We start from the raw sequence: 21110 nt of genomic DNA, 5'->3' as shown, positions 1-21110 counted from the left end.
GTGGGTGTCAATGTGACTGTTGAGAAGATTCTGACGTGAGACCATGTAAGGACCTCTGACCAGTGAAAAGGATAGACATGTATGCACATATCATTAATACTAGGTAGACTAACATTTGCTATAATTGATTTATAAGCAGTATACCAGGAGAGCAGTTTCTATAACTAAATCAAACTGATGTTATTTTTATAGTTGCCAGACTAATTCCCATGGGCATTCCATTTCTCTGCACTTCCTGGTTTCAGTAGGGTTTAGCCACTGTGGTAGATATAATCCATTTGCTCCTCCAGACCACTGGACATCCTGTGTGCACTGGGAAACTGCCTTGTATGGACTGAGTTAAGGTGCTTTTCTGCTTTTTTTTCTGCTTTTCTTGGTAGGTTTGATAAATGGGAAGTGCTGGCAGGAGATCAGAGGGCAGAAGGAGGGAGGATGCGTGCTGGTGGCTCTGCACTGTTGATAGCCCCTGGTTCTCCACTATTCTTTGTACCTTTTTATAATCCAGACAATATCCTGAATGTAGTACCTTCATTACATTCTCTTTAGTTACCTGATTTGAGTGTCCACCTGTGCTCTGCTAGGACCTTGGTTGACATGGTCTTCATTTGTAGCTAAGAAATGGTACATATGATAAAGAAAGAAGTTACTAAATCGATTATGATAGGGCTCAAAGAATAAACATATTAGAACATAACAAAACCTATCAATATAATTTGGAATCTTCAATATCTTGAAGGCTCTCATATGAACATTCTTTACAGAGATGAATGATGGTTAATATAGAAACCCAATGAAAAGAAAGTCATAGAGTATTTTCTGAATTTCTTGTTTAAGAAAATAGTTTGTAGCACATTGTTTCATCTGGATTTCCTCAGTCAATTATTAGAAGAGTATCAAGATAAGAGTTCTTCATTATTCTGATTGACTTAGAATTCAGCTCCCGGGTGTTTATTTCAGGACCTTCTCTGTATAAAGTTCCTGGGGATATAGGAGCTAACAGTACACAGTTGCTGCCTTTAGGTACTTAAAATTTTATTTGGGGTAAAAGATGCGTAACCAGATAATTCAAGAGCTGTGAATACACAGAGGTCTGCACAAGGCCTATGGGAACACACCAAGCATGTGGCTCACCCAGCATCAGGAATTCAAGAGATGACTTCCTGAAGGAGATACTTGAGCTGATCATGAAAGAAACACAGGAGTCAGTATGATTTAATGCAAAGGTGAAGAGAGAACCAGAAAAGAAGCAATAGCAATGTGGGCTGCCCATCGGTGGTTATGCCTGAGGTTCTGAGCGTGCTTTTCAGGTTGTCGGTGAAAGGGCAGGAGGAACCAGAGCACACATTCTCTGGATCGAACATGAAACCCTCTTATTGCCACACTTGCTTCAGACACTGGAGGAACTCCCCTTGGAGAAAGATGAAAACGTTATGTAGGTAGACAGAAACACAAATGAAAACCAGACTGAGGATTTTATGTGCTCTTGAAAAGTTGTAGAGTGAGGTAGAGAGGGTGAGCATAGTGTGATTAGGGGATAAGAAGAGGCACATAAACAAAGTGAGGAATGAATATTAGCTGTATTCATAGATGGCACCAGAGCATAAAGCTGGTCTTTTCTCAGTATACATCAAGGTTATAAACTCTTTGTACACCAGCTCTGTATTATTATTTATTTTATAGGAAAAACACTTTCATTATGTAGAGTCAGATAAATATATTTAGACTAACATAAAGAAAGACTGAGTATAATGCTTATGAGAGAGGAGTGCTTGTGCCCTAGAATTCTGCCAGCAGAGAAGGTAGGTGGGCCCTATGCTAATGTAATTCAAACTGACAGTATTAGGGGCTGAAAATGACACTAAAGGTGGATTTGACCAATTTCCTGACTTTCCACAGGCAGGATTGGCCACTCATGTATCCAAACCAAACAAAACTTCATTCCCTGAAAAACGTCTTGGAGTTCAAGATACAGTTTTGAATTAAAATCCGTGTATCTCCTAATTATGACATTTTCTGTTTCATCATTTCTTCCCATTAAAGAAAACCCAAAACTTAAATTATTTGTTTGCCTCATTTTTTTTTTTTATTAAAGTTTGGATGGAGAAGCATAGATCCATTATCACTACATAATAGTGGTTTTCATATCTGTCACTTTCTTCAGAAAAGTTACAGACAAATTTGCAATTTTTTTCTTATTGTTTAGGTGTTTTATAACACCAAATTGTCCTCCCATTTATTTTTTACACTTATCAGCGTTGTTAACCTATTAAGACTTCCATGTTAAATTTTCATATCACTAGAGTAAACAAGATGATGTTTTTAAATGTAAGCCTCACATTAATTTTATGGCAAATAATAATTTTAATATTTTCCACTGTTCACATATTATCAATCTTCAATAATCTGTGTATATTATAATAAATACAATTTTCTTGTATGTCATGTCAACCCAATTCAATACAGCATGTATTTATCGATTACTCACTTCATACCAGTATATTGTACTAAATGCTGGGAATACTGAGGGGATAATTTATAGTCTCTATCTTGGTTAATTCACAAGGCTTCCTATCACTACATATACCGTTCAGGTTTTCTTTATGAGGAGTACACTTTTCTTCCCTCCTATCCCTTCTCCTTCCTTCCTTCCTTCCTGCCTTCCTTCCTGCCTTCCTTCCTTCCTTCCTTCCCTCCCTCCCTCCCTCCCTCCCTCCCTCCCTCCCTCCCTCCCTCCCTCCCTCCTTCCTTCCTTCCTTCCTTCCTTCCTTCCTTCCCAAAGCAGTATTTTTTGTGTGTCAGTAAGCATTACAATACAAGTAAGCTTTAAAAATAGTACTTATATTTTCAGTGTTACCTGCTGTTTCACATTTAGCCTCCCATTAATGTCTAGGAAATTGCAGCCTTAATAGAGAAGGGAAGAGTAGACTCCGGAAGAAAGAAGGGTAGGAGATTCATTTCATAATTTATCAAGATAGGAGTACTGGCTTATAATTTATGACCAATGAACAGTTAAAAAAAAAACCCAAAACCTGCATGTGCTAAGAATCCCCCTAAGTCAGGGTGACCAGGTGGGAGGCTGGGGATGGAGAAGTTTACTCAGCAAATGAGCTTGGAGCTGGATTTTGCCAGATACATTTGAAGGGAAAGGAAGAGAAGGGGCATTTTAGGAAATTGTACAGTGAATCGAAAGGAGGAATAAAAAATTTTCAAGTATTTCAAGTAAAAAGGTGACTGTTCAGAGTTTGTTGTGTGATGAGGCCTGAAGCTGGTGAGATGGGTTTTAAGGGGCCTAGAATGTTGTGGATGAGAGTCAGTGAAAGGAAGTGGAAGGAGTCTGAAATTCAAAGTTTGATTCAGTTTTGTTTCTTGTCCTATTATTTCCCAGCTACTAGCATGACTTAGAGCAAAATATTTATTCTTTCAGACCCTCATGTTCATCTTTAAAATAAAAATGGCAATGCCTTATGGGGCTTTGCGAAGATGAAAATATATATTCATGTGTTAAACCATTCTATCATCCAGTTATCCACTTAGCAACTGCTACATGGCAGCCTCATTCCAGGGACAGGGGATAAAGCCGACAAAGAGCCAGATAATGTCTCTAAAATAAGAACAACCAATAGATGATGCAATAGGTACATGACATAATTATTATTACTGTTATTCTCCCACAATTAATTGAAGACAAAGGAGGGATGTAATCACATTTATATTCGTGGAAGATAATGCTGGGAGCAGGGTTTTATTCCATTACATCTCAAACCTGATTTTTAGAAAATCAGAATCGAGCAACTAAAATATGCTGGTGGTGTGATGTCTAGTGGATTTTCCAACTTCTCAAATTATTAGAATGGAATTCTTGTCAGAGAAAATAGCCAACAAAACTAGGGTAGAAGTTGCTAAGGATAAGAAATTAAATCACTTGGGGAACCCAAACCAAGCCAACTATGTGCATTCATGCTGGTGGGATGAGAAAGAAGGAACCTGTGCTTGGGTCTCCATGCCAATGGGCAGCCAGTGTGAAGGAAGAAAGCTTCGAGAATCCAAACTGAGTTCTGACTCTCCATTCCAATCCTTGTGCGATTGTGTGCCCTCTGAAAAGGTATTGATGACAACTCCTACTTCACAGGACTGCGGCAAGTATCAAATGAGATAAAGCCTTTATAATCTGAACAGTGCTAGCAAGTTAGTTTCCCTAGCGCCTGATATATTTTCTATGCAAGTATTACAAAGTATTACAAAGAGAAAAATGAATTCTAACATATATCCCTTTTCTACCTCTCCTTTCACCTAATTGAATTGATTGACTTTTTTTTAAAATTAAAGTTTATTAGGGTGACAATGGTTAGTAAAGTTACATAGATTTCAGGTGTACAATTCTGTATTACATCATCTATATATCACATTGTGTGTTCACCACCCAGAGTCAGTTCTCCTTCCGTCACCATATATTTGATCCCTTTTACCTTCATTAATCAAAATAGACTATAAAGACTGGTTGTTTTGGTATCAAACACATATACAAAGGCTGTTATATGAGGCTTTCCTGTCCTGTAATCCCCAGTTGCACAGCCTTTGAGAGCCCAGAGCATTGTAATGATGATTTCTGCAAATTCCCTAACTCTTCCTGCTTTGGGGCTTCCTACATCTGTGTCCGACTTTGGTTCTGCCTCAGGTGAAGTTGGATGTGAAGTACAGCACGTTCAGGTACTTTAACCAAACCTTTCTGAGTTCTCCACGTCCCAGGAAGAGGCTCTGCCATATTCTCAAGGACTTAAACATCTGAGTGTCTTCACCCCCATGCTCAGTTTCTCTCTTTATTTCCTCTTTATTTCATAATTATTATTACTGTTATTCTCCCACAATTAATTGAAGACAAAGGAGGGATGTAATCACATTTCTATTCTTGAAAGATAATGCTGGGAGCAGGGTTTCATTCCATTACATCTCAAACCTGATTTTTAGAAAATCAGAATTGAGCAACTGAAATATGCTGGTGGCTTGATGTCTCGTGCAGCCCAGATGTTTCTGAAGCCCAGACAGCATTATTCCTTCCAGAGCATTTGTGTCCTTACATGGATACCTTAAGATCTTTCTTCTCCCAAAATTTATCACAGAAAACGTCCAAACAAATATAGTTCTCTTTCTAAGAGAAATACTTGTCCTAGCTACTAAATTAAATAAAAATATTTCCATCTTGTGATAAAGCATAATAATAAGTCATGGACTTATTAGCTGGACATAAAGTTAAAACGAAGAAGTCATTCTTCCTTATAGTCTTCATCTGTAAAATGAACATAATCACACTTGCCTAAGAGAGAAGACTGTCCTTATACCAGCTGTGGGTTAGGAATGAAAAGGAGGAAAAAAGTGATGTGGGATGGACCTTCAGGCTGTGAATTATGTGGGTTGGCAGACAGAGTACGTTGCTGGGCTAACCCTGAGGCGATTCTACAGAATGAACGAGGTAATGGTCGCTAAGGTAATTTCTGTGACAGACAGTGTCATCTTTGAATCACAGGAAAATTCAGATTGATTCAGTCCAGTGTGTTTTGACATTTATACATCCTAGTGTATGTGTTTAACACAAGTGCTAGGATCAAATGTGCTCTTTGTTCTTAGAAATGACCCCTATTATTGTAGTCAGTCTGGAAGAAGCCGTAGGGAGAGGAGTTTTGGAGCCCCAGAGTGTGTTTCTAAAGAAAGCAGAGAAGAAGAAGAAGAAGGCTGGAGTTTGTGTTCCTTTAGTTTCCAGGTTGTATTTCTAGGTAGTTTGCTACAAAAACTACTAGGTTCCAGATGATAGCTGAGCAAACAGTAACCTTAGTTGTTTTTCTGAGAAAAAAATAAGAATTGTTTGCTCTTCAGGATTCATTTGTGCCAACGAAGCACTAATCAACTTAAAAATATTAAACAACCTCAATGGTGTCCATTCAAAAAAAGATAATTTTTGTGATCTATATTTCCCCTTTCTTGACCTCCTAATTATGTTAGTATGAAGTTTTAATAGGATTTACTGCATTAGTTTTTACTGATGAAGTTGGTGGGATATTACTTGATTGTTGGCCATTGTGTGATTTACCCCAAGTTAAGTTTGATTTTGACAGGTTCCTCCCCATTTTTAACTGAAGGAGAAAACTGAAGGAAGAAAAATAATGCCTGAGGACCTAAAGGTTATGTTTGATTTAAAGTGCTCTCGGAAACCTTTTGCTCTCAGGACTTCCACACCAGTGGAAGTCTACCTCTGCTCAGAGCAATTTATCTCCAGCCCCACTCCAAGATAGACATCTGAACCCCACTCATAGGCACGCCCTGGTGAGTGCTGTCCCACTTGGGAACTCAGTCCTGCTAACAGAGCATTGACCCCAAGATGGCTCAGGGAGGTCTGTGAAGTCCTTGCATCTCATTACATGTGTTATTTAAGCACTTGGGATTGATCTAGCTTCTAGTAACATAAAAAATTACACCTGGCTAATTCTTTTTTTGCTTAATGCAGTTCTGTTGGGATTAACATTTTGATTTCCTCTTCTAGCTGCTGCCAATTAGGAGCCGTGCTATGAGACTCAATGTTTGCTGAATATGGACATTGGATGGCATATTTTTCCATTTTCTTTCTGTAATATATAAAGTTAATAAATGTCTTTCCACCCCCAGAAAGCTGTGGTGAAGAAGAATTTGCATTGAGTCCATTTGTAAGAAAAATATGGTTAAGGTTTCCAGTTTAACTTCATATACTCTTTTCTTCCAAGAGAAGCTCCCTGGAGCTTAACTTCTTTGTGACAGAAAAGGTTCATGATTCAAGAGGCTCTCTTGTTTCTTGTGTGTTCCTGGATACTGAAGTGGAAATTATTACCCAAATATTATTTTTCCAACAGACACTTTCATGTCATTCCTTTTTAATATTGTTGTTGTAGCCATGTTATTATGTTAGCCAAACTGAATATTGCAGAATAATCTATTTGGTGAAAGCTATTGAACATTTACACCACTAGTCAGATATGATAACTTTTCTCTGATCCTTCTGTTTTTAAGGGCAATAAAAGTTCATTCATTTATTCTTTCTGCACAGTCATCATGTATTTATGATGTGTAAGGTACTACACTAGTTCCCTAAAGAGACAACGATGGCAAAGCCTGACTCTTAAGGGGCTTATGGTCTAATCAAGGAAGTAACCTATTTACACCTTGAAATACTACAAGGTCATATGTGGTCAAGCCATAAGAATGATAAAGCCAAAATATTAGAAATGGAAGAGATTACTTTTTCTTAGATTTAATTTTATTTTAAAATATAAATTATACGCATACACATTACGAGAAACTAACATTTTAACATAAAAAGCCGCTTGTCTCTCCTTACTACCTCTTCCAAAAAGTGACCACTGTTAACAATTTGATATATTCTTATAGATGTTTTCTGTTTGCATAAGAGGAGTAGCAGAATGGAGTGTAAGAGTACAGATCCCAGAGTCAGCTTGACTGGGATTAAAGCTCAGTTTCACCTTGACCCCGGACAAGTTACATATCCTTTCTGAGCTTTAGTTTCCTGAAAATGGGGCATATTATTGACATCTATCTTATAGACCTGTCATATTCTATACAGTTTTATAACCTAATTTTTACTGATTATATTGTAAACACCTTTCGATGTTCATTCACATGTGCAATAAGCATTCTTTGTGACTGTTGCAAAATTCCATGGTATGGCAATCCTTAATGAATTATGCCCTTATTGCTAAAAATATGTATATATATTTTTTAAATTCAGAAAAGATCACTTTTATTGGGCTATTGCGGGCATTTTCTGGGAGGAGACACATTGAGCTGGGTTGTGAAGGATGCTTAGGAATGTAGAATACACTGTTGGGCAGGGGGTATTACAGATTGGCAGTAAATATTGACTGAATGTTTACTATGTGTAGAAATAGAAACTGGAAATAGAGTAGAGAACAGGAAAGAGTCTCTGTTCCAAAGGGGCCTAGGACTTGTAGATAAGCATGTTTGGGGAATGGCTAATGGGGTTTGGCTAGAAGGGAGGTTATGTTTAAAGAAGTGCATTGTTGCTTGCGTGTTTCACAGGATAGGCCAAGAATGGCAGGGTTCTGCAACCTTCCTGACCCCCAGTGAAAATTTGCCAAGTGACTTAGCAAAGACATTTGCGGAGGTAACCCAGCTTCTACAGAATTTTGATATGAACTATAATGGCTCATAAGTCATAACTATTTTTTGGAGATAGATTAGGATAACAGAAGTCTCACTTTCAGAGACTTGGGGAAAGTTTTGACACATTATGGATAATCTAGTAAATACAGGGCATAACAATGAGTTAGGAAAAGTGAAACATCACCTATACCTGGAAATTTAGGAGATCTGAGATGTCTGTATCTATTGACCAAAAATCAAACGCTCTCTCAGATCAAGGACATGCGCGGATGAAAACACCTATAACAAGCTTAAACACGTTACTGGAATAGTTACTCTAATTCTCCCAATAGAGCATCCCTCCAGCAATTTTTAAACTACCTTAATTTTCTGATGCAGGAGAATGTGGCATATTGAAAATAAGGGCAGTAAAACAGAGAGCTGAAGGTTGAGCAGCCCAGGGATTGGAATGAGGTTGGATGGGCGAGCCTAAATGTCTCTTTTGTTTTTCACCTCCAGGATTCTTTTGTACCCTACTCCATTTTCAGTAATCACTTGTGAGTGATTAACATTCAAAGTGATGAAGAAAAGACTAAATGCAAAGTCAAAGGCTGAGTACTTAGAGACTGAACAGAGAGATCTGGTGGAAGAGGCTAATTTTGAGGCATAAGTCCAATTCATTGCTATTTGGGATGTTGTTCTGGGAGCAAGGGTTTCACACTGTGGTCAGAGGCTGTTACTCATTAGTGTCCTATCTTAAGCCTAAACCCCAAACATAGTCAAAGGCTGAATTCATGCCATAGGAGGTGTGTCTACTTCTTTAGCAACAGAAATATTTGAAGGCAATAGGAATAGCTCCATGTATGTCAGGGATGAGTATGTTCTCAGGAAGAAGCAAGCAGGATGTCAAAGTAAATTAACAAGATAAAAACAGCCATTTTAAATCAGTTTTCAGCTATATTAGTTGTCAAACAAAATATAATGTTGGGCAGCATCATGTGCTGGAGATGGAAGAAGTATGACTTCATTAAAGTTAGCTGAATTGATTTCTTTTCATGCTAATGCACACATTAGCGAGGGAGAATGCTGCCAAGAATAATACAGAATATTTTAAAGCCTACAGCAAAGCCTACAAAAAAGCTCCTCATTTTACTAAGTTCTTAAAAGAAGGAAACTGTGTCAGGCAGTAAATTAATCCTGCTGTTAAAAAATCACTGCTGCTTGTATAAAGCCTTCGTATGTACATACATACTTGTACACACATATATTCCTGACCTTTCCATTCTCCCTTTACCCATAGCTGTCTCAAATTGCTTAGGGCTGAGCATATGGGAGGCACTTGAATGTCAGGGCATAGACTGACATTGAAGCTGATTTCTCTTATTTCTGAAAATGAAAATGACATTTATTCTGCCTGTGTAACCCAGTCCAGTAAATCAGTCCAAATGTATTTCAGATTGAACCACATAAACTTGTTAATATTTAACTATTTTTGGCATATGGAACCATCAAGTTCAATGGTTTAACCTAATAGTTTAGCGATACTAACATAGATGTCAGGGTAACTTTTCAATTCTGGCATCTTGATGTGTCTATAAAAGCAAACTCATGAAACAGGTTGTGGCATTAACAAGTCGTAAGTAAGCAGGAGTCCAGTACGGAAATTTGCTTTATTATTTGGGTCTTAAGCACTTCTCTTAGGTTTTTCAGAGGACTGATAATGAAAAAAATTCAAACTACAGTGAATTTGTAGTAGAGTGGAATTTATATTTATTAGGCAGATAAGTTAACCTTTGGGCAAATTACAGAAAAGTAGCGTTAATTTAAAAGACAGTGTTAATAAATACAGAGTTAATTAAAAAGCAAAAATGGAATAAAAAAGTCAATATAAAATTAAATGTGAGTGAAAATCAGCTCTCTTACTTTAAAAATAATGTTTTTACTGAGGAAAATAAGTTTTAAATTCTTAAAGATTAATAGATTTTTATATATTAAGGTTAATTGTAATTAAGAAATCTAAATGATGATCCACTTTCTGCTAATTATTGATAGACTACTAGAGAGGTATAGTGAACCATAGTTTTGTAAACTGTTGAATTACATAAAAGTGAATTAAGACTATGTAAGTTAAAAACTACCTTCCTCACATGAGAATAAATGTATATATGAAGGATGATGAGTGATTTTAAGTCAGTAAATGCAATGACACAAACCTACTAAGCAAACTAGTGAGGACTTAACTTTCAATCTCCCAGGTTATAAATACTAACTCTTTTGTTCAGCAGTAGATAAAAAAAGCTACTAAACTGGGAGGGCGAATAAACAATTTTAATGTTTGACCTTTTCTCAGCATTTACTTACCCACCCTAATTTTATCACAATGGTAAGAGAGTAGGTTTTTATTTTGGGTAAGCTTAGGAACTGTGGATTTAAATGCAGTACTCTTCATACTCTTAATGAAATAGATCTGATTTCTAATATAATTTTTCAGATGGCTTAAGTAATCATCTATTAACATAAAAGCTTTATTTCCTCATTTGCAATCACGAGAAAATCCATGTCATTCTTTTCTCAGATGGAGGACAGTTATGTAACATGAGCATGATCAACTGTGAGCTTAAGGATTTGCATATTAAATACAGCTTTCTGATGTGCATATCCCTGATGATTAGTGATATTGAGTATCTTTTCGTATGTGTTGGCTATCTGTTTATCCTCTTTGGAGAAATGTCTTTGCATATCCTCTGCCTGTTTTTCATTGGATAATTTATTTTTTTTTGTTATTGAGTTGTATGAGTTTCTTACATGTTTTAGATATCAACCCTATTGGATATATCAATTGTGAATATATTCTCCCATTCAGTAGGTTGTCTTTTTGTTTTGTTGAAGGTTTCCTTCTCTGTGCAGAAGCTTTTTAGTTTGATAACATCTGTTTATTTACTTTTTGCCTCCCCCCCTTTCAAAATGAGATACCACCTCAATCCAGTCAGAATGGCTATTGTCAAAAAGTCAACAAATAATATGTGTTGGAGAGGATGTGGAGAAAAGGAAACTTTTATGTACTGTTGGTAGGATTGCAAACTGGTGCAGCCCCTATGAAAAACAGTAGTGAGATTCCTCAAAAAACACAAAAAACAAACACAAAAACATCAAAAACCCCTAAAAATAGATATGCTACATTAGCCAGAAATTCCACCTCTGGGTATTTAGCCAAAGAAAATGAGAACACTAATTTGAAAATATACATTCACCCCTATGTTCATTGCAGTATTATTTATAATAGCCAAGATACAGAAACAACCTAAGTGTCCATGGGTAGATGAATCAATAAAGAAGATGTGGTATATATAGTATATGCAATGGAATTTTACATAGCAATAAAAAAAGAATGAAATCTTGCCATTTGCGACAACATGGATGGATCTAGAGGGGATTATGCTAAGTGAAATAAGTCAGACTGAGAAAGACAAATACCATACAGTTTCACTTATATGTGGAATCTAAAACAAAAACAAACAAACAAACAAAACAAATGAACAAACAAAATAAAAACAGAGTCATAGAAACAGAGACCAAAGGGATGTTTAATAGAAAGGAGGGGACAGATGAAAAGGGAAAGGAGAATACAGTCAATAATATTGTGATAAGTTTGCACAGTGACTGATGATTACTATAATTAATGGAGTGATCTCATTGCAAGGTATAAAAATGTAGAATTACTATACTGTACATCTGAAACTAATATAACCAAAATAATATTGTATACCGGCTATACTTAAATTAAAAAATTAGTTAAAAATACAACTTCTTATGGATAAACTTGTAAAATGATGAATAAAATATTAAGAGTTTGAAAGAAAGATTCTTTCTTTAAAATTTATTTTATGCAAACTACGATGAATCAAAATGACTTTAGAAAACTCAGTTAAACTTCTAATACTGTTCCTAATATTGATTTGATATATATTAAATTAATTAAAAAATAGTAAACAGAATCCTACCTTTTTATAATAATTAAAAAGGCAACAGATTTTTAACTCACTTGGCAAAAAAATATAAAACTAAGATTTTAGCGGTCATCTGGTTCAACTCATATTTTACAGATAGTAGTATCCTGGCTTGTTTGGAAAAAGTAGAAAACTCAAATCAAAGGCTTTTATCTTTTACAAATAAGATGTTTTCATCTGAGTTTTCCTTAGATTGCCTTAAAATTTTTAGTGAACTGAGCAGTGGTTATAATTTTCTGCTAATACAATTTGATTCCAAGTTCTTGTAATCTATTACCCTGTAAAAGTCTTGTTTTCCTTGAGGCTTTACTATAAAATTACATTCATTTAACCAACTTCTTTTCTGAAATTAATGTGCAACATACTTCCCAACAAACTTCCTGGAACAAAGTCAGCTTTCATGCATTTCTACATAAAAATGTAATGTTGAAATATAGGGGACTATCTCAAAATATGAAAGCATAATGTGTTCTTATTTGAATAGTATTTCTACTAGCCTTTTTTGTCACCAATATACGAACATTTTTAGGATACTCATGAAGAACATGATGCAGATATCACATGATAAGAATCAGTGGGTACACTTGTACTTGTGTCTTATGCTTCTGAGTGATAGTGGGAAAGACTTGCTGGTATCATCTTTCATGAAGAAATAATTTTTGTGACTTTCCGAAGGAAGCAGGGGGTACAAGACCTCCAGGGGACTTGGAATTCAGAGATAAAAGAAAAGGGAAAAAAATGCTCTTGTCTTGACTGCAGCCGCTCTAAAGCATCACTACTTGAGGCATTTATACATTTAACTGGATATAAAACACAGGAGCGTATAATGGGGAAAGAGTACTACACAAATAGATAATGAATCTGGTGACATAAAGCCTCTTTTACCTGCCTCTTATTTTTTTTTTCTTGATAGTTTTGCTTCCTTTAGGAAGAAAAAAAACAACTAATTGTTTAATTGTCTTCCTGTTTCATTGTAAATACTTTGCAGCTGCTGTATTGGTGGTGGTTCTTCTAAAATAAAATAATCAGAATTTTGAGAGGATACTCTTTTAAAAGCAATCGATTGTTTCAGAGTACAAAAGGAAAACCATTAAAATCATAAGCAAACAAAAAAATTTCTAGAATCAGTAAATTGACAGTACTACTTTGTCACTTGCTTATTGTGAATAATATGTATCTACTGCTCTGGCAACTGTTAAAATAAACAAAGCTCCCTGAGGCAATAAAGATCATTTAGAATGTACTTAGTTGAAACGGAGGTTCTAAACATTTAAGACATTGTCTCTCAAGCCATTAATAGTGAGATGTTGTCTGGTCTTGCTAAAGCATTCGAAGGAAGTAGGAGGTCACATTTTGCTGAAAATTCAGCTCTGAGAGCACTTACCTTTAATTACATAATCTAAAATTATTCCCTTCAATTATTATGGAAGGGTAAATTAAAGTGTGCATAAACCTCTTCATGATCATATTGTAGTAATAGAAAAATTATTATGTGTATTGCAACACAAATCTTTTTTATAAATGTTATGTGGCCATCCTATCAATTTTATATTTGCAAGAGATTTTTTTCCCTGTTCTATATTGATGAACTTTAAGTTGTCAAAGTCAAATCTACCTTTTTCCTACTTGGAGAGTTTCTCCAAAATTGTGTGCCAACTTTTACCTTTAGAAAATGAAATTCATTAATATGATAAGCCCCATTGTTTACAATTCAAATGGAAGCTTTGATGTTTATAAAAGACTTCAGTGTTGACCTATTATCTCAGTTTGTAATTGTGAGCTCTCTAAGCCTGGCTAGGTCTTTCGTTTGGGAAATTACTATCAGCTGTTGTCATCCTTTTGGGGAAATATAATTTTGGATGGTTGTATCAGGTAGGAATAGTGGAAACTAGTGTATTTGTAGGTAAAGAAAATAATCTTTTTCCTTTGATCTGCATTTTAAAATGTTATACTTCAACAGTAAAATTCTTGAGGCAGAGGACAGAGATCCCAGTACTTGACTGTCAATGAGAGGTGTGGGATATTTGAAAATGGTGTGTAGCCAGAATATAATAGTTCATTACGAAGAGTAATGAATATGCAAGAAGTCTCTCCAGGTCCTGAACAAAGAAAACGGCAAGCTTGATGAAGGAGCAGTTGCTTTTGCCTTTTAAGGCTTTTCTCACTCAAATGTGTCTTATCCACAAGTGCAAAGGCATGCTTTGTCCTAGATGAGGGTAACTCACTTAGATATGCCATTCAAAGTCCCTAGAAGCTTGGGTAATTTCTGGGCAGCAACTTCACACATATAAAGTAAGGCAGAGAATTCAGCAATTTGGCCATTGTTGTCAAATGGGATAATTTCAGACAAATATGAATGAAGTTGGATTTTCAGAAGGGGCTTAATTTATTTTTTAAGTTGGGTATTAGTCATCTATTGCTGCATACAAATTATCTAAACATTTTGCAGCTGAAAGCAACAAACACTATCTGGGAGTCAGAAATGGCTCAGGCTCCCTCCCAGGGTACAGTCTTTTGAGGACCTGTTTCCAAGCTAGCTCACATGGCTTCTGGCTGGAGAGGGCTGGCTACTGGCTAGAGACCTGTTTCTTGCTATGTGAGCCTCAACCTGGCAGCTGTCTTCCCTCACTGTGAGCAAGGGAAGAGGCTGGGGGTGGTGCCCAGGACAGAGCCACCAGCTGGTATCCCAATACTTCTACTGTCCTTGCTCACTGGAAGTGAGTCACCAGTTCCAGTCCACATTCAGGAGCCGGGGATTACTCACAGTGTTGCAACTAGGAGATGATTACTGGGACCATTTAGAGGTTGCCCGCCACCATAGATCATTATTCTTAAGGTTCTGGGCTTTGCTGTAAATAATGGTAACTAAAGGTTGGGATGTGAGAAACCAAGAGTAGGCTCCTGTCTCTCTCCTCCAAAGTTAATCACTGGAAATTTCCTCCATATACACATTTCCACCACACAAAAACAAAACCTGACAGAGAAAAATTATAAAACGGAAAGCACAAAACACATACAGAATGTTTGTCATCCCGTGGAAGGAAGGCATTGGCTCACTGAGCCCTTGACAGTTAACTGGGAGAACGGAGACAGGTAAGGATGTGGAGCAGTGGTGAGGCCTGGAAGCTTCCTGGTGGCAGAACGGACTCAGGAACCAGACCCCCCAGGCTCAAACCTCAGCCGTCTACTTGGCTGTACTTCCTCCTTGTGTCTGCTTTTCCATGTATAAAAAGAGAATAAAATAATATCTGTAAAGGGACGATAGTAATTGTTTGAGTTAATATATGTGAAGTGCACAGATCAGCGCTTGGCATACAGTAAGCACATTGGTGTAAACCATTACTGATATAAATCAGCAGCAGATAAATGCACTATGCTATTTCAAGGGATGCAATCATCCAAGTGAGTTCTATTTTTCTCTTTACCCAGAGATACACAAAATTAGGTTATTTTGCTGCAAAATACACACTAACATTTAATAAACCACCCTAAGGCTAAAAACAAAGAAACATTCCAGTTAATTAAATGTTTATTTTGGCCAATGTCAATGGTGATGTTTTTGTGCTACCGAGAATGCTGCGTGCGCCTTGATACCGTGATTTCCTTTTTAGATGCCCTCACGTCTTTTTCATTCCATTTTCATTTATATGTTTATTCACTGTTTATTCCTTTCATGAGTGTGAACATCTCCTGGGAACTGGACATAACAGACATGGTCACAGACATATAAACAGATGCATGTGACACCAAATGAGAAGTGCTCTGGAAGAGGCACCAAGGAGGGAAATGTGCTTCTGTCTGGGGGAGGTAGTAGACATGGAGAACATCCCATAAGAGAAAAAATGTGAGCTGTGTGGGAATATGCTTGATGGAGAAAGAACAAGAAGGTGTTGTAGTTGGAGGGAGGGAATGGTGCCTGCAAGGTCTAGAGGTGGGAAGCAGGAAAGTGGATGGAAGATGCTGGCTGTTTAGGGCAGCAGCACAGAGAGCAGGAGGTGCATTGGTGGAAATGAAACTGCAAGCATAGGCAGGAGTCAGGTCTGTGACCTTGAAGCGAGAGTAAGATCCATTACTTAATTGACACCTCAAAGTGAAAACGACCATCCTCTGATCCCTTGCAAGACCCACACAATCTGGCCCCATCCAGGACTCAGCTGAAAACTGGGCTCCCCACAGGATGTTTTGGGCAAGTCAGGCAGGCCAGGCCTGCTTCTGCTCTAGGGCCTCAGCTTGACCAGCGGCTCCACCTGGCGTGCTCGCCCAGGAGGTGGCTTGGTTGCTCATCTATCTTACCTCTTGCCTCAAATCTCACCTTCTCAGTGAGGTCTACTTTCAGTGCTCCTAATGAATGGTGCAGCTGGATTTCCCCACCCCAGTACATTTGGTTCCTCTTTTCCTGTGGACTTCTTGTTTACATAGCATTTATCTTCCTACATACCTGTAATTGGCCTTTTGTTGTGTTTATTGTTCATCATATGTCTGCCCACCAAAATGTAAGCTCCCAGGGACAGGAAACGATCTTTGTCAGTCCCAGTACATAGTATGTGCTTAATAAATATTTGTTGACTGAGTAAATAACCAAATGTCTTTGGTTATTGTTTTTAAGGAACTTCATCTCTGGATGAGAAATAAGAAGCAGAAGGAAAAACTAGAAAGACAACTCAAGCATGTGTTCTTGTTTTTTATATTGTCTCATTCATGTATTTTCCTGTCAGTCCAATCAATAGTGTGAACATTTATTCTTGCTTTAGATCTTTCATAAAGAGGTTAGGAATGTCAATAATGGTATAAAAAGCTACAAATATGTGCATGACTACTTTGGGATGTAAAAGCTCTTGTTGTTGGTTTTTTCCTGCCCTACCACACCATCTCTCACTTTCCTTTCTTTTGCCACTTTCACAGCCAGCTTCTAGAGCAAGCCATCAGAAGCAGGGGGCCCTGGGCTTGTGTGTGCCAAGCTCCTATTGTTTAAACTCTGCCTTGGGATTAGCACTCCTTGATCTGGTCTTCCGATCTGGGTCTGGGTACCTCGTCTCTTAATCCCGATGTGCTTCCCACACTGGACTGTCCTGTGGTCCACGACTCTCCACATTCTGTGACCAGGAGCACCCCAAGGCCTTGCCCCTCTGGGCACGCTTCTTGCTTTCACGTTTCTTACTTTCTGGTTATGATAGTGCTTCCCTTGTATTTCCCTACGTCGATCCCGTCCTTCCTCTGGGCTGAAGCTTTCTTTAGAGGCCTTTGTGGACATCCTTACTGATGGTCAAATGACAAATTTTCCTCTCTATTGTGGTGAACTTCTTTTGTGAAAACTTTTCTTCTTCTGAAAATGGACTTCTCTGTTTTTTCTCATATCTGTCTGAAATCTTCTGCTGCTTTTTTTCTTTCATACCTGTCTGTTTTTCTTTCCACCCTTGCCCCATTTGTAGGCAGTACCCATGGCAAATGCCTCCGTCTTTTGTACTTCTCATTGCTCTTGCCTTTGGAGAGTTTATTCCTTCTTGTCATTTCAATTAACACCTCTCTCTGCTCAGGACTTCTCTCCATTTCCCTCCAGAGTCACTAAGCTGTGAACTGTTCACATTATTACTATTTTCATCAGATCTAAGTACATGATTTGAATCCATAAATATGTCTAAAGGTAAACTTTTTACTTTCTTCTTAAATGTCTTGTTTTTCTCCACGGCAGTAATCTTTATCACTACCTGGCTTATAAGCCTTCGAGTCACTTTTGTATAATTTCTCTTCACACTTCTCCATGTTTATTTTACAAAATTTTTTTTTATTCCATCTGCTGTGTTTTTTTTTCAATTACCATCATTACTACACAGCCTCTAGTACTCATTTATACTCCAATTACCATAACATTTTTTGCTTTCCACCAATCCAGCTCATGTGCAATTGCCATATTAATCTTTCTGAAATGTTTTCTCCTGATAATTTTCTCCAAATTATCAGTGATTAGTTATTTTCTAACATGCCAACTCCATATTCCCGTGCCCTCCACTTTTATCCTAACTTTTGTTTCAACATCTCCCCATCGGGTCAAATCCTTTAAACCGATCTCTTCATTCCACAAACTCATACATACTTCTTCTCATCTTTAGCCTGTCTTCTTTCATCCAATAAATTTTTAAAATTGCTATAATGTGCTCATTTCCTTTTTATACAAAAATGCTGCACTTTCTTCTCCCTGTCTATAATGAAGATGCTTATGACAATTGCTCATATTTTTGAGGGCTTTTGAGCCCTCAAAGACCCTGAGCCAAGTGTTTAAAAAATACTACATGTATTCTTCACAATAAATCTATGAGTGAGAGAATTATTATACCCATTTTACAGATGAGGAAATGATAACTTGGAGAGGGAAGGCATTCACTGGAGTTCTGTGTTACCTTTAAGATGAGTAATCTACAGGAACGGGTGTAGGCTGGGAACCTGACAGATAGGAATTGAATTCTCAGTCATTCCCAGCTGGGAGAATTCAGGTGTGTGACTGAGTTTCTCTGGGCATGAGTGTCCTTAATTATAAAATGAGGATTAAATTAGATAATTTGTATAAAGCCCTGCCATAGAGCATTTAACAAATATTTATCTTCTCTTTTCTTTGTCTTCCATTGACAGCCTTACCTGAGATCTCAAACACTCACTACTAATCCCATTGCCCTCAGCACTTCTGTAGCAATTTTAATTTGTCTACTTAATCTTTGACTTATTTATGGCCTGCCTTCATTCAAATAGATTGGTGTTGCCTTTTTGGTTAGATTTTAAGAGCAGGGACCATGCATCTTAATACTCAATTTCTTCTCATGTTCAACATAGTGTTGAGTAAATGCTCAACTTTTACTTCCTAATTGACGTATCCAGTTAGCTTGATTCGGTGATACCTGATGCTGGCATTCTATAGCCACATGTAGTCTCTCAGCCTGCTTATTAACACATTTTCCTTTTCTTCTCTCTTCCCACCCACAGCGTGTGCATTCCGGTACAATGGACTCTCCTTCGTCTACCTCATCTACCTCTTGCTCATCCCTCTGTTCTCAGAACCAACAAGAGCAACGATGCAAGGTAAGAGACAGTTACTGTCCTGTGTCACAGTCTGAATGCATTTACTGATCTCCCTGGGTTCGTTTTTATCTGATGGGACAGATGCTATCTGGGCAGCATACTGGTCCAGTGGGGACTGTTGAGTGAACAATAATATCAACTAGGTATTCTGTCACCAAAAAGGATTTATTTGGGGGAAAAAAGAAAGAGAAAAAGGAGAAAAGGCTGCAACCCAGCACCAGCACATGCAGACTCGACAAGCCACATGCACATTCTGGCTTGTGTGCTAAGATGGAGGGTATTTAAGGCAGAGAGACAAGAAGTTAGAACCGTAGTTTTATGAGAGGGAAGTTAGGAACGTAGAGTTCGACTTGGTCATCTCAGTTCATCTTTGTCATTTCCCCCCTTTGATTGAGATCTTTCTCTGAAAGCATTGCTGATCAACAGTTAAAGTCTTCTGACTTCAGCCTTTTTGTCCCTCTATGTCAGGAAGGCTCTCTTCTTGGTGTCATCTCTCACATCAGAGTGAAAGTGCATGGATCAGGAACAGCTCGTGTCCAGGATTAACAGGCAACAGGTGCAGAGCTTAATAACAAGAAGCATCCTAAACAGGATTAGAACAACATAACAACCTAGTCTACATGATGAATTTAAACCAGTGCAAACCTGTAGATAATGAAACAAAGGCCATTATTATTTTAGATAGATCAAAATTCTTGATGACAGATTCAACAACCAGAAAAATTCCCCCCCCTTTCACAATAGCTTAAGAAATGCTACCAATGGCATGTTCCTTCCAAAGAAAAGAGGAACATGACATAAAAATCAATAGTGAGAAATCAGTTATACAGGCCTGATGCAGTTGTTTTGATCATTTGTTTCCTTCAGAGGTCATCTGCTTTAATTTTTGACAGCTTTTGTTTTAGGTCATTAGACTGGGTGCACTTCTAGTCATGGTTTGGTGCATTCTTTAGGTGTGACATGTGTATCCAAGAGTCTACTCTCTGGAGTTTAGCAGCACAGGGGTTAGTCAATACCTGATATGGCCCTTTCGACGAGGCTGGAAGGAATTCTTTTTGAGGTGTCTTTTCCAGTAAATAAAATCTCCAGGTTGTAGACTGTGGATTTTGAGTTTTTCATTTCCCTGGAGTGCACTGTGAAATGATTGTTCTACTAAAGCATGATTATTTTCAATAGAAGCAATTAAGCCATTACAATATTGAAGCATTTCTCCTTTTACCAACTGTGGATCAAAAGAAGCAGGAGCCAAATGCATGGGGCGTCCTGTAATTATCTTAAAAGGTGAAAGCTTATGTGTCCCAAAAGGGGTAGGTAGACCTGAGATTTGAAAGGACTAACGGCAATGCTTTTGGCCAAAGTATTTGAAGAGTTTCTTCAAATTTTGCCAATTAAATCTTAATAATGTGATTAGTACATTCAACCAGACCTGAAGACAGGATGATAAGCACAGTGAAAATGTTGCAGAACTGGCCAAATAGTACAGACTTGTAGCACCTGACCAGTGAAATGGGTTCCCCTATCATTGTGGAATTTGACAGGCATTCCCCAAGTAGGAATAATCATCTCTAACAGGACTGTAGCCACTATAGAGGCATTAGCTTGTCTATAAGGGAAAGCTTCAGTCCAGTGAAGCACACATACCATGACTAAAACATATTTGTACCTATGAGATGAGGAAGCTGTATAAATTTTTTTGCCCAACCTCAAATTGTCCGTTTAGCAACTTAAAATGTCCAGGGACAGTATGAATAGGCTTCCCTGGATTGTACTTTGGACAGGTGGGACATCTAAGGTAGCCACTTTTTGCAGCCTTGTTAATATCTCCCCACCAATATTGATTCATGAATGCTACCATTTTGTCCGTGCCAATGGTTTAACACATGTACAGTGGTC

At 37.6% G+C, this 21110-nt stretch overlaps 1 protein-coding gene across 1 annotated transcript in view; it reads left to right on the top strand.

The window, feature by feature from the left end:
• The window catches only part of PIEZO2 (piezo type mechanosensitive ion channel component 2), a 457095-nt gene that overhangs the window by 62069 nt on the left and 373916 nt on the right, over positions 1 to 21110 (top strand). The window contains exon 3 of the mRNA XM_081077986.1: positions 19122 to 19217. Coding sequence (XP_080934112.1) covers positions 19122 to 19217 — 96 coding nt within the window. The remainder of the gene's footprint in view (positions 1 to 19121; positions 19218 to 21110) is intronic.

Source organism: Rhinolophus hipposideros (assembly GCF_964194185.1).
Source record: "Rhinolophus hipposideros genome assembly, chromosome: 17".
Lineage (NCBI taxonomy): Eukaryota > Metazoa > Chordata > Mammalia > Chiroptera > Rhinolophidae > Rhinolophus > Rhinolophus hipposideros.
Note: the sequence above shows the minus strand (reverse complement) of the source record. Positions and strands in the feature narration are given on the sequence as shown.